Here is a 14990-nt window from a genome sequence, read left to right on the forward strand (position 1 = left end):
TATGATGGTACTTTGTTGTTTTTCTCGTGATATAGTTGGCTCAATGTCTAATGTTGTGATTTTAATGGTTGCAGCCAAATACTGTAATTTATTATCGGGATTGGATTTTTATACACGTCAATAATCTGAAACTTTTAACTCGAATGACGAAGAGCTAGCTGGACGATAATCAAATAAACGTCCTATGGAATGCACAAATCCCTCACTTGAATCCGATCGAACATCTGTGGGAAATCATTGACAAAAAAGTCAGGGAAACTAATTTTACAAAAAAAAGTGACATACACACCACCAATGAGTAAAAGTGCGCGAGACTTTCAATGGATTTGTTTTTCTGGCTTGTTGGCTCCCTGCTTCAGCGGTGTCGTGCAGTTGTTGTGTGTGTATGGTGGGGAGAAGCTACCGCTTCTGAGCACTCAGGCCATGTTTGCCCATTGTACTCGCTCCCCGTGCAGTTGTTACTGCGAAATAATTTGCGACAAATTATTGAACTTCTAATTGGCATACTTGTCCATACTTTCATTATTATTCAAGTTTTTGGTAATAAAATCGTATTTTAAGTGAGTGATCACATTTTTATTTCCGCCCATAATATTGACGAAAGCAGCAGGAATGCAAGTGGTTACCTTATGACAACTTTTTTCAAAAATTGAAATTACACATCTTATTCTATACAGAATATGCAAGTCATAAATATATAATAAAAAGATTAAAAATATATTCGGTCTTGCACGGAAAACATCTTTGGAAAATTTGAGCACCTTTTTTTTCCGGCACTGTACCTTAAAGAGAGTAATGCAAAGCAAATCTTAACCAAGCTCACCAGATGAAATGAATTTCCTCCAATCTTCTTACCCCAAATAGTAAGTTATAGTGAAATTCATGAGTATGGCTCACAGTTTCATTTCAGAAAAGTATAATAAGTGTTGATCATAGTAGCAAATGGGATATACCGAAAGCTAGTGCTTCGAGTATAAAGGTAGATATTATGCTCACCCTAAGTAAGCAAACATTGCCTATTACCGAATACTATACTTATACATGCACGCATATAAATTGATCGTACACATATTTCTGATTTAGTTCGTGCATAAAAGTATACATATATACATTGAATACCATTGATTCAATGTACAAATATATTTATCTGAATTAGGCGCTACCCCAAAGCTTCATTTACATATATATAAATACATACTTATGTCTGTCTGGAGTAATTGATATTGATATATAAATGATTAAGAAATTAAAACGAAATGTTTCCCTGCGACCTCTCATTCTCGTGAGCTCACTTTTTTGTGACGAATTGATGTGTTTTGATGACGTCATACGCATCCACACGAAATGTAAACGCTTCACCTTCTATAACTTCGTTAATAATAGTTGGTTGGCCTTCAAACTTCCCAAAGTTATGCCTTATGTTATCTCTTATGTAAGTGTAGTTCTAGCAGGAACTTAAGGCGGGTTTCCGGCTAAATTTCTAAAATATGCTAATATACTATTGTTAGCTTTATTTGTGTAGATATCGGAACGGGATGTATTTTGCACCTTAAATTTCGTTTAGATGCACCACCGTGATTTTTTTCAGATTTTTCGGTTGGATAGGTTCTGAAAATGAGACCTGTTACACTTTTTGGGGGTCATATTTTAACCCCTCACTCGCCTACAGTTTCGAAAAGCACTAATTGAGCCCTCTCGCTTGATATCCAGCCTGGCCATATTCTGTGAAAAAAATGTACAGCCTCCATTCACATGTATGGGGAGCCCCCCCCCCCCTCAAACTTAACACAAAATGGCACCGCTTGTTGTTTGTAAAGGGAGCAACAGACCACACACTCTCACCAGCCGTTCCCGAATAATCGGGTGTGACAGACGGATAGAGAGACGTTGACTCGATTCTAATAAGGTTTTGTTTCATAAAACCTTAAAAATGGACTAGGTTAGATTATAAATATTGGAGGTGCTGCTTTTTTTAATTCTAACTAGGAACCGTTTGAAATTGGTATCAGAAACGCATAGAATTAATTTCTCAAAATAAAATTACTATTGGGTAATTGGATACTCACCTTTTACGTTGCTTGAAATTTCCATGATAAAATCGAAGTTACAATGGATGGGTTGAACTAAATGGAGCCTTTGGGAATCGAGTATAAGACGAAAACTAGAATTAAAATACTTCACAACCTCTTATGAGGAAACTATCTGATAACATGCAACCAATGCCACTCTCAAAATCTCACTGTTTTTCTAAGAATTACCTTGCTTTTGACCACAAGAATAACAGCAAATCGTCCAGATTCTTTTCAACTATTCAAACGATTTTGTTGAAAAGTATCAACTCAACTTGTTCAACTCATATCGACAGTCGGTCGTCCAACAACCGGTTCAACTTTGCCTATTGTGAATAGTCGCATAAAACGTCAACTTATGATTATGATCGACGATTCGGATCTAATGCCTTTGGCACGTGCATCCTTCAGCCAATGACAGCTTCAAGATGTTCGGTAATCATCATAAGAAATTTCTATCATTCTTTATGGCACAGATTTAACAAGAAGAATCTCTCTAATGTCTTACTCTTTGCAGTGAATCGCACGGGCCCAAACGATGTCGATGATACGTGAAGCGTTCAAACGTCTCGGGAGGAGCGCTTACGTTCAGAAGCTTCGACACGTCCGTCGTCAGGCATTCAGCGAAAGGTACCTTCTCTTTACAAATGTTACAATTTCCCTGACACTTTCGTCGGTGGGTGATATACTCGAGCAACAGTACGAACGATACGCTGGCTACCTGGACAAATGGGATCGGAAGCGAACTGTGAATATGGCCATTTCAGGTGTGACGGTTGGTGTGATTTGCCATCACTGGTACAAGTTCCTAGACCAACGAATGCCCGGCCGAACGATTAAGATTGTCCTTCAAAAGGTTGTTCTCGATCAGCTCATTTGCTCCCCATTTTATATATCAATGTTCTTCGTAACGCTCGGAATATTGGAAAATCAATCAAAGGATGAAATCATAGCGGAAATCAAGAACAAGGCTTGGAGACTCTATGCGGCAGAATGGACCGTATGGCCACCAGCGCAAATAATCAATTTCTACTTTCTTCCAAATCGCTATCGAGTATTTTACGATAATTTAATATCCCTAGGATATGACGTGTTCACGTCGAAAGTGAAATATCAGAAACCCTGATGCCGAACCAAGTACAAAAGGAGTGAGGCCGTGTGACGATAAAAAAGCGGCCTGGGGCCGTCAATGACGCTAATAGTTTTAAGTAGAAAATTTTAATTAACTCTGTCACGAACGAAGAAATTAATATTGTATTGCTGTCTGCAGTATTGTACTTGAAATGTTCTATTGACGAAAGGAGTGCAGGTCCTTTGACAGAAACATTGTGATAGTAGTTTGACGTAGCATCTTCAGGTAGAACAAAATGAATCTGTTTGAATTATGGAAGACTAAAAATTTCAAATAATGTTCAGACATTCACTTAACAAGTGTCCTTAGAATGTTGTAATTTTCTCTCAAAATGATTAATTACCACTGGTATCTGTATATAAAGTTTTGGAGCAAGCAAAAATTAATGTTTTATTGTGACGATCTTCAATCGCTCAAATTCAATTTTCTTTTGTTGAAAGTCCTGCATGTTATGTTGTACTTTCTAACTTTTATCCATGCAAAGGAAGCACTTTCCCATCCGTGGATAACAAACGAAATCTCTGGAGGATAGCATGAGATTCAACGAAATATGATTGAAAAATATTAAAAACGCATCATCATCATTAACGATGCAAAAACAGGTATCCGATCTACGCGCGTCTTAGCAAAGACTGGTTTTGCGTCAGGATCCAGCAATTCGTTACCCTTTGACACTGCCCTGGCCTATACCGTCGTTCTGAGGCAGGATCTGCCACAATTGTCACGAAATTTGGTAAAATGTGGTATGTGGATCACACATGTTCACCAAATATGGATGTATGGAAATATGTTGGATATCAAATGAATGGGCTCGATTAGTACTCTTCTGGTATTGGGTGAAACTGAGGAGTGAGGGCTCCAAATGTGTGCCCCAAAAAGTGAAGCAGGTCTCGTTCTCTGAACCTATCTAACGAAAAAATCTGAAAAAAAATCACAGTTGCGTCTACGAAATCTAGGCCTCAAAATACATCTAGTTCCAATATCTACATAAATAAAGTTAATAATAGTATATTTCCATACTTTTGAAATTTATCCGGCAATCCCCCTTAAATTCATCCTATAAAATTTGGCATTGGTGTGAGGGATAACAAAAGGCACAATTTAGTCAAGTTTGAAGTTGAAATCCAACTATTATTAACAAAGCTATAGAGGGTGAAATTGCAATTTTTTGTGATTTTCGTGTATGACGTTATCATCACACATCAATTCGTCAATACCACAAAGTGAGCTTATAGGAAAGGGGGATGCAAAAGAAACAATTTGTTTTAGTTTTTTAGTCATTTGTACATCAATATCAATTACACAATAAGATGTAAGCTGAAATAGGTTTTGTTGGCTTGCCAGTTAAGCACTATTGATTCTGCCACAACACGTTTGATAAGACAAAACATTCTCTGATTATTCGAATGTGAATATTTGTTCTGTAAAAAAGACGAAAAGTTTGTACAATTGTTTTCAATATTTGAAGGCAATTTCTAACCAAATTTGTGCAGCGAATTCATGATAATGGGGAGGAATTGAACTTGCCGTATATTGCGGTGAACACGTATCTTTTACAGAACAGCATAAAGTAGCCAGAATGACCTTTCCTGTATTTTTTATAGACGAACAAAAATCGGTCTCGATAGACTCGTCGGTTTCAGTTATCATTTTCACAGTTTAAAAAAGAAGCAAACATTTCAAGAGAGAAAAAAAACATGGTGACAAAAGTGTAATGGTTTGGGCTGCTATAGGTTACAACGGACAGTCGAAGAGAAAATAAACAGCTCCCGATATGTAAAAATGCTCCATGAGGTGTTCAACGAGGGAACTAACATCTTGTTAAGCAGCACTTTCAGCAGAAACAAATTGAAATTCTCGATTTCCCAACAGGGTCAAAACTAAATATTATTAAAAATTGCAAAGGAATGAGAAACAACTGCTACCCCTCGGGGCCAGATTCTACAATAGCAAAAAATAGTGTCTTATCTTTTATACCCACATGAAATAAATTTTTTTTAATTACTCGTTTTATTATATCGGATTATTTAGGAATAATGGAATATCATCACCTCATACACATCGTTTTATTTTTTTCACGATTTCTTTAAAAATGGTATATCACCATTTTTAACCGCACTGTATTTGAAAGGAATTGGTGTACAAATTATATGATCCGAATGTACGAAGGACAATCAAATATAAATCGTAATGTGGTTATCAAGCGTTATTGGAGAATCGGAAGGGTCTGAATTTTTTCACCAGTTCCGTCTGGGTCTCCTATTCCACTTCCGGACGGGTTGCCAATATTATTCATACTTAGTATATACAATAGAAACCCATTAAAACAATAGGGTCAAGGGACTGACGATTTCATATGAGATATCGTGATTATCAATTATCGGGAATGCAAAATAAAGAGAATCAACTCTGTGGACCAGCAAATTTGTACGAATTAGCTGGAAATACCAATAACGGATGTACTCGCCTAAGTAGTCTTTGACGCGAGAAGAAATACGGCATCCGCAAACTTCCATCAGAGGCGATAGCGTCCGTGCTCCGTGTCGCTTCTTCGGTAGGTCTAAGTCATGGGAGTGTACATTACATCACCAGAGAATTATTTGGATTCTCAAATACCTCATGATAATTTCCTCGGGTTCGTTTGTAAATTTGCTGAAGGTTATTAGCCCGTTATATTGAAGAAGGAGAATGTTTTCACCACTACACGTCTGAATCAAAACAAGCGATCAAGGAATGGCGACTAAAACGTGAGATTGCTGTACAAAACTACAGCTGAATTTCGAAGCAAGAGACAAAACTGTCCAATCAGTAGGATCATCCTCCTTCACGACAATGCACGGCCTCAAAAAGCGCGAATCACTGAGATCGACATCCACCATATAGCCTAGAATTGTCACTGTGGGACTACCATCTGTCCGTTGAAAGAAGCTTGAAAGTCAAAGGTTGAATTCCGATGAAGAAGTTGAACTCTTTTGGCGCAATTGGTTAACGACTCAGCCTCCAACTTTTTATGACGAGGAATCAGGTATCCAAAGTGGTCAGAAAAATGTGTTCTAATACAAGTAGAAAACATAAAATAAATGTTTTGAAATTATTAATGTACTCTGAAAAATCATTTAATCATCATATTTGAATGACATTCGTAGTTATATGGCAGAACTGTATGCAAAATTGTTGAAATTAGATATGGCGATACTTCGCCGAACCGTCTCGACATTATTAAGAAATCTCTCAATATCATAACGCAAAAACAGTGACCAAATTTCCACATCAATTATTTCAGATAACAAGATCTTGATTACGGAGAAGGGGGTTAAAAAGTGATTGGCTTTATTTCCCGAAATTTCCCAACCTCTGATGTCTTCTCAAAAGAAATTAATAATAGTCCTTTAAATCTAATTGGTAACCCATTTTCTTGCATAAAATGTAGTACAAACAGGGTCTTAGAACGAAAATCTGAACCCCGGGAAAAATTAACATCCCTCCTTATGAAATTTCACAATCAATATAATATTAATCATTTTTTAACCTGACTCTGGAAAAGTGATTCATGGTGGTGATGTAAATCGTCTTAAAGCCCACCCACGTACTAGCCTATGCTGACGATTTGGACATTATGAGAAGAACAATCTCTCACTAGATCGAGCAGGCAACGGGAGATCTTGGGCTGAACATAAATGAACGCAAGAGGAAGCATATAGTGGTAACGTCAGCACCAAAACCCAAGAAGCAGCAGCATCAAATTGCATTGGTCAAATGAGAACAATAGCAAAACTTAGAAACCGTTGGTAATTCCTCCTAGCTGGGGTCAAAAATCACAACCGACAACAGCTGTGACCACGAAATCTGCTCACGGTTATTGGCAGCCAACAGAGCCTATTTTAGCTTACAAAAATTGTTCCGCATGAAGCGCCACACAATAAGATCAAGACAGTTTTTTCCAGTCCTTATGTATTCCTCGAAGGCTTGGATTGTTGGCAAGAAAAACAGTAAACTCTTAGCTGCGTTCGACAAGAAAATTCATATGGTGAGTTGCGAGAAACGACTTTGTATCATTTCAACAGCTATCCAACTTATAGGGTCCGTTGGTACATACATCGGTGAAAAAGAGGGATAATTCTGATTAGTAATATTAGGTATGGAATGTATGGATATATGGAATTATTTTGAACATCACCTCCTTGCGAAAGCAGGAAAGTGCAGGCAATATAATGTTGAAATTTTTTAATTGGGCTGAGAATTAAACGGTGAAGAGAAAATAAAAGTCAAATATCAAAGAAAGATGATTCGATTTATATAGTGAAGGATTCATTCACACTCCACATACGCAACCCAAGAATTATAATAACATTTAAACTTCGAGTTATTTCTCTTATTTAATCTCGCATTTATTTTTCATTCACAGTAAATTCCTATCATAAAACACACCACAAACATCCACCATTTTCTAAAGTGTATCATTAATTTTCAATCCTATCTTCTTCTTATAGAAAGGATTGATTGGACTTGGCATCAAATTGGGTTTCAATAAACTCTTTGTTGGTTTCTTTTCTGCATCATATGGTACTTGTGGTGAATTCAGCACCTGCCGTCGATACTCACTTGGTTTCTGTGCACGATTCTTCTGCAGAACTATTTTAACACGTTTTTTTGCTGATGAACTTGGCGTGCTGGTTGCACTGTGAATATTTTTCAGGCTCTGCGCTTTTTTCAAGCCTTTACCTAACAATTGTGTTTTAGCTAGTTTCTTTTCTGCCTTCTTTTTCGCGAATGGATTTAATACTAAATTTGATCCTTGAGATGAATTCTCGATGTCATTTTGTTGCAAGGAATCATTCGCTTCTTTCAATTTATTTTTTCGTGAAGGTAGGAAATATTCGATTTCGCCTTCTTGCAAAGGTTTGTCCCACTCTGATTTTGGGGAATTGCTTTTAGAGGAGTGTTTTATTCCTTTTCCCTTTTGCGGGGTACTTTTCTCAACAGAAGTGTTCCCTTCACTATCTGAATTTAATGCTACAGATTTTGTACTGTCTGATTTTTCAGGCGATTTTTTAGCATTCATTCTTGCAGCTTTATTTTTCTTTTTTTGTTTTTTCAACAAATTTTTTTCTATTTCATCCAAAGGCGATGTGTTTGATTCTTCAGTTTCTTTTCTTTGCTTCTTCTTTTTCTGTTTCAAGGAGCTGCTGCCTTCAGATTCTTTGAGCGCATTCAATTTTTCTTGTTTCTTATTTAAATTCTTCTTCGCCGTCTTTTTCTTTTTATTAGGTCCTTCGTCTTTCAAAAATAAGGCATCTGTATCTTCCTCCTTCCAGCTATCGTCGTCTGTACTTATACTCAATTTGCGCTTCTTAGATGGGATCGCTTCCGCCAGTATTTGCTCGAAATTATCTTCATTAACTGTTCCATCGCTCAAATCGATGCTTTGTAAAATTTTCCTTCGCTTTTTTTTGCTCATTTGTTTCAATTGTCTAGTGGTTGACATTAACTCATCTTCAAATTTGTCCAATTCTTTGACTTTCTCTTCTACTAAAGACTCTAAAGGTTGCAATTTTGCACGCGGCATTTTTTTCACACCAAGTGGAAATTCGCCGGTTTGGAAAGTTTTGAATCTGAAAGTAGACAGAAAAAGATAATGTTAGGAAGACTGAATCAAACTAAGAAGCTAATATATATTCATCTCCCTTCTCGCTTCAGAAGAAACAAAATACAAAGAGAAATCTATGAGAAATGTGGAAATACAAAAGATTTATAATTTCGATGGCTCTATATTTTTCATAATAAAGAACTAATGCAAATAAGTAGCGGCAAAAATAACTCAACCTCATTGTTTAGAAATCTAATGGTAAAATCTAATTTTGCGAAGTATAAAACACAATTATGTAATTTAATTTGTGCAATGTAGACCCAATTATTCGCCTAATTCGATATTTTTGATTGTACGCTTTTGGTTTTTACTTCGTATGTAACAAAATCTTATTAAAAGCGATTCATGTCTATCACACGCTCTTTTCTCCGAAACGGCTAAACCGATCCAAGCGAAATTTGGTGGACATATGGGAACTATGCAATCCCACGCATACAGTGAGTAACATAACTATTTTAAAGATGGGCTACCCATTAATGCAAAGGAGGAATGTAAAAAAATTCTTCATCGAATATAGTCATGTGGCGTATCAAATGAAAGGTCTCAAGTATTACTTTCCGAATCTTGTTTTGACGTAGATTGCAAAGTCCGAGAGTAAGGAGTTAAAGTATAAACACTTAAAGTGAGGCAGGACTCATTTTCAAAAACTACCCAACTCAAAAATTCGAAAAATCAGGATGGTAAGCGCTTATATGAAGTGTAGACCTCAAAATATATCCCACTCCGATATCTGCTCAAATAAATCTACTAATAGTATGTTACCAATGTTTAGAAATTGACTGAACCCCCCTCCCTCTAAGTTCATCTTGAGAGTACCAAATTTTGCATCGGCATAGAGGCATCTCGCATACACGTGCCAAATTTCATGGAGATGAAGCCATTAGCGCTAAAGTTATAGCAGTTCAAACTTAGCAATTTCGCTTGATTTTACTGCATCTGAAGCCATGCAAAAAAGGCTGACGTCATAATTGACGAGAATAATTGATATTTGAGTGAAATATTATCCTCATATATGGAAACACAAAACCTTTTATACCTCAAGCGTCCAGCTTTCGATTTCCAGTCTTGTTATTGTGTACTTCCGATAATCGGCAATTCCAATAATTCGTACCGAACCGTCAGTGCCTTGACTATACGAATTATCGGGGTTCTACAGTGTCTTTTTTGCCAGCCTGCCTTAACATTTTTGTGCTTCTGAAAAAAGGCGTGCAATTGCAATTTCCAATGAGCCATCACTGATTAAAATAGTATTTTTACTATGCTCGGCAAAAAGGCACTGTGTCAACGAACTTCTTTCTCAGCTCGCCGTCAAAAATAGCTGACGACGCAAAAACCTGAGCCTCTACCCTTCGCTTAGTATTGGCGACGAATAATGCGCAACCGTCGTCTCTACTACTCTGCCGTTCTCATTATAACTCTGCCCAGCAATGATATTTGCCCGTATGGGAATGTTAAAAGCTTGGGTGAAAACTTCAGAGCACTAATTGATACCAGAGCCACCGTAAGTTGTTTGATTTTAGATTTCGCCCGGAAAATTATTAACGACGGTCGGTGCAAGTGGGAGAAATTACGAATTGATTTCAAGACAGCCGACGGTACTAGCCACTCAACAGTAGGCAGAATGTCTGCTGACATCATTTCGTGATTGGACGAAATTGATATCGTTCCTCCATATCCCGTCGTTAACTCAAAATGTATACCTTGCTGCTGATTTTGTGCGCAAGTTCGGACTCGCACAGGACTTATTTGCACCTTCAATTTGTTCAATAGACAATGTCAAGCATACCAGCGAGCAAGGCTCAATGTTGTCATTGGCAGCTTTCTGTCTTTCGAGTCGAAGGGCTTAGGACGTATAAGTCTAACGACACACGTCATCGATGTTCACTTCTCAGTCTCTTCCGCTATCGAGAAACTCCTCTATGAAGAGATTGTCCGGATGCTGGCTTTGGGAGTCATCGAGGAATCGCAAAGCGCCTGGTAAAGTTAGTCTTTGCCTTGATGCCTTGATATCCTTTACCTCTCATCGAGGGGATTTTCAACCGTCTCACGAAGGCTAGATTTATTAAGAGTCTAGATCTGAAAGATGCATTTTAGCAAGTTCCACTGCATGAGGCATTCAAGGATAAAAATGCCTTCACAGTTCCAGGGCGACCAATCTATCAGTTCGCGACCATAACATTTCGGCTCTGCAATGCACCTCAAACCATACAGCGACTGATGGACAAAATCATCCCTGCCTACTTGCGCCATCAAGTCTTCGTATATTTAGATGACTTTCTGCTCATCACAGAGGCCTTCGATCAGCATTTGCTGCTCTTACGCGAAATGGCCCTCTGGATGAGACGCGCTGGCTTGACATTGAGTATCCTGAAGAAAAAATTTGTCATGAAGGAAATTCGATACTTGGGGCACATAATTGGTGATGGATCGATTCGACAAGTTGCGTGCCATGAGGCAAGGAGTACATCGGCCGAGGATGTGACCCATCGCAGATCCTCCCTTTTCGATTGCAGCCATCGAGTCCGGACTTTTACGGCTCCATGCACGGTCAAGCTGTTATTTTTTTTTATTTTGAATTTTTAGTTTTAGCTCGCGTAATATTTCGATAAATCGCACGAATTCCCCAGTTGTTTTCCGGATCCTGTGCGAATCCACATCGAATCACAAGCGCTCAATTGATCACCCTCCCTACAATCCTGAGCCTGGCTAACACAACTGCATGCAAGCGCATGACGACGGACCACTTCGATGGGGCTTCAGTATTTGCGGACAGACCTTTACGGTCAACGGCCTTTCGTCATCTTTTTAAGTTGTTGGGGCAGCTCTCCCCTCTAGGTCATTTCCCCGGGTACTAGAATGGTGTTTTGACCATCGCAACCGTACATTTTGTCTTTATAGGTTGCAAAACTCTACTCCCTAATTCTTTAAAACGATCTATGTGACTACGGAAGCCGTTATTCTTCCTCAATCGGCCGACCATATTAAAACTCATTTGTAATACCAGCTCAAAGGAAAAATATAAAAATAGTCCGCAGTTTAGAATTGGGAACAGAACAATCAAAACACGCTTTGGAAAATTCATCCAGAACATATCCTTTGAATAAGCCCGCATGGCGATATAAGCTAAAATCTGTTTCTTCGTAGAACTAAACATCATTAAATCTCAATCAGTAAAAACAAATATTTGTCTACACCGGATATAAGTTTAACGCCGAAATTTAAACACCTGAATGAAAATAAGATAACATCAGGGCAGGAAGACTACATACAGGAGATTCGCCTCCCGGCGCATTGCTTGAATTTGTGTGGTTGAAGAAAACATTGCATATGCTTTGAAGCTGTTTGTTACACGGAATGGGGAAACACAAGAACATCATCTAGACCTAATCGACCCACGCGCCAGTTAGCTAAATCGTAACTAGGCCTCGTATATTCAATAACATTCCGTGCCGTCTAGCACCTCAATTTGCGCCTCCTGTAAACAGTCTTCTTGCATCAGGGGTATAAGGTGATACAAAGCATGCTTCAGATAAACTACTTCAAATTTAATAATTGAAACAGAGAAGCTAATTAGTTCCATCTCTTCAATGGAAGCGGCATTTCTTTCCACGAGTCGCGGAATGTACAAAAAATATTTCTACTGCAGAATTTGGAAGTACTTACTTTTGTAGAATCTCTCGCATTACTTTCCGACTTTTCCTGTTTGTTATATCATCGAATTGCAATTTTTCGATTTCATCTATGAAAGGCTGTACATCGACTGGAAGCTCCGGAATGACAACATCAACGCAACCTGCACGGGGATCCAGCAACTTCTGCTCTGAACTATCAACATCTGCCTCTTGTGCATCTTCTGCAAATTTATTTTAATTTTGCTTAGTCTTTGATTTATCAATAACAAAAATCCCACATACCAATTTCTTCATCTTCACTAGCCTCCTCTTCATCAATGTCTTCAACCTTCTCCAAGTCGTTGATATTCTCAGTGGGGAAACCCATTTCCTTCCATGCATTAAATTTTTCCGAAAATTCGCGTCCCATATCGCTTTGCCATAAAAATTTGTAGAAGATGCTACGTCGAGTGTGGGCGAGCAATTTCTGGTCATCTTGCTTGGCAAGGAATTTGACGAAAGGCTTCAATAGGAGCACTACGTTATCTGCTGATATTTCGCCATCCGCTATCTTTGCTAATTCGTCCAAGTAAATATCAATAAAGTGCATGGTCAGCCCAATCGCTTCGTGATCGCCTAGTACTGTGCACTTTAGCTGTCTTCCAAAAGCAAGCAGAAACTTTTTCTTCCACTTTGCATCTTTTAGCACCTGAAATGCATGTCTCAACATTCGACGAACCAGCTGCAACAGAAAAAAGTGTAATATACTCAAGAAAGGCGTACATTTCGAAACTTTGGAACTTACCATCAAAAATTTGTCTATTCTCCATTGATCAATCCCGAACCATTCCAGCGACATAGTTTTAAGGAACGCTCCGAAGAACTGAGCGCTGACTTCAGGTTTTCCAAAGCATGGCAGAAGCGAACCGAAATCCTCGGCCAAACCTTCTTGAACAAGGGGTTTGTCCGACATCCACATACAATAGTATAAACCCTTCCAGACTCGAAGAAAATCATCATCAGAAAAGGCTGAAATAAAGAAGAGCATAAGTGAGTCTGTATCTCTAATTTCCCGGTCAAAATATATATGGGCGCGAACATAACGAAAACCTTTTTCCATGCTGGGATGTTAATACACTCCCTTTCATAGGAAGTTCATTTTCGCAACTATCACAATCCAAATGAACACTATAAAAATCGCAGCAAAACCTACTTCGTCACAATACTCACGATAGGAACTGTTCGCCCTTAAGTTGAACCATTTCTTGAGTTTTTTCAATTGCTTGGTCCGTTGACGTAAATCATTGCTTGCCAACGACCTGGCAATTTTAATCTGTTGCGCAATGAGAAGCACATCCTTTGGAACTTTTTCAACTTCGTCACTCGCGTCCACGGAGTTTTTCTCACTTTCCAGGGTTTTTGCAATCATGTTTAAGTAAGGATCGCGTTACTTTAAGTAGAACGCACGTGTCAACCGAACCGAACACTGACGGACTCAGCATTAAAAGAAACGTCAAACTTCTTCTTGGCGTGAATATGAATAGTAAATTTTCTCCTCAAGATGTGAGATAGGTTGGGAAGGTAAGAAAGATTTAAACTGTCAGCTGATCACAGTTTGGGATCCTCTGTTATTTTGTAATCATTGGATGACAACTGCTAGCCATGCTTCTCCGGCACTGTGAGAAACTCCTTAAAGGTTCGTTTTGTTTATTAAATTCTCATAAGGATTACAAAGTTCTTTTTCCAGGAGTTGCTTTTAACCCATTATGCAGCATTCAAAGTGTCGGACTGAAGTATTTTGCGCCTCCAATCAACTACGACCGTAGGTCATGTTGCCTTTACCTTTTCCCGTAGCCTCAAAGTATTTTTTTTACATGCAGATGTCGAACCCGCGGAACGTCCGAAGCTGCGAATGTTTGAGAAGGTACCACAATATCCACCGAATCTTCGACCGCCAAAGATGCAGAAGAAGTTACGGTTCATGCGAGGACCAGAACTCGTCCACAACACCCTCTTACACAAGCAGTACGGAATTATCGCTACCGGCGGTGGTCGTCTTCGTTGGGGCCACCTCGAAATGTTACGTTTAACAATTGGTCGCAAAATGGATACAAATCGAATGTTCGCAATTTGGCGAGTACAAGCCCCTTGGCAGCCGGTTACAAAGAAAGGTCAAGGGCAGAGAATGGGTGGCGGAAAGGGATCCATCGATCATTACGTGACACCCGTGAAAGCGGGTCGCGTGATACTTGAAGTAGGCGGGAAATGCGAATATGCTGAAGTGAAAGGGTTCCTTGAGAATGTAGCTGCAAAATTGCCTTTCAAAGCGATGGCAGTTTCACAGGAAATGCTCGATCAGATGAAAGCCGAAGAAGAACGTAGAGAGGAAGAAAACATTAATCCTTTCACTATGAAATATGTAATCCAAAATAATTTAAGTGGATGTCATAAGTGGGTATCGCCTGTCGACTATAAATGGTTTGGAAAGTATCATTAGCCTAATTTAGTAAATAAATTGTGTAAATTATGAA

At 38.6% G+C, this 14990-nt stretch overlaps 3 protein-coding genes across 3 annotated transcripts; 2 read left to right on the forward strand and 1 right to left on the reverse strand.

Moving 5' to 3' along the window:
* The first annotated feature begins 2374 nt into the window (after nt 1–2374).
* Nucleotides 2375–3583, forward strand: LOC119657096 (mpv17-like protein 2). Its single transcript, XM_038063851.1, has 2 exons — nt 2375–2504; nt 2587–3583. The coding sequence occupies exon 2, from the start codon at nt 2608–2610 to the stop codon at nt 3193–3195; it is 588 nt and encodes a 195-aa protein (XP_037919779.1). The 5' UTR covers nt 2375–2504; nt 2587–2607; the 3' UTR covers nt 3196–3583.
* A 3981-nt stretch (nt 3584–7564) lies between these two features.
* On the reverse strand, nt 7565–13970 carry LOC119657215 (ribosomal RNA processing protein 1 homolog). Its single transcript, XM_038064026.1, has 5 exons — nt 13690–13970; nt 13265–13488; nt 12763–13201; nt 12512–12701; nt 7565–8813 (listed from the first exon to the last, which is right to left on the reverse strand). Exons 1-5 carry the CDS (start codon nt 13886–13888, stop codon nt 7649–7651), a joined length of 2217 nt encoding a protein of 738 aa, XP_037919954.1. The 5' UTR covers nt 13889–13970; the 3' UTR covers nt 7565–7648.
* A 39-nt stretch (nt 13971–14009) lies between these two features.
* Nucleotides 14010–14990, forward strand: LOC119657216 (39S ribosomal protein L16, mitochondrial). Its single transcript, XM_038064027.1, has 3 exons — nt 14010–14155; nt 14207–14281; nt 14340–14990. Exons 1-3 carry the CDS (start codon nt 14122–14124, stop codon nt 14954–14956), a joined length of 726 nt encoding a protein of 241 aa, XP_037919955.1. The 5' UTR covers nt 14010–14121; the 3' UTR covers nt 14957–14990.

The sequence above is a fragment of the Hermetia illucens genome, chromosome 5 (genome assembly GCF_905115235.1).
Source record: "Hermetia illucens chromosome 5, iHerIll2.2.curated.20191125, whole genome shotgun sequence".
NCBI lineage: Eukaryota > Metazoa > Arthropoda > Insecta > Diptera > Stratiomyidae > Hermetia > Hermetia illucens.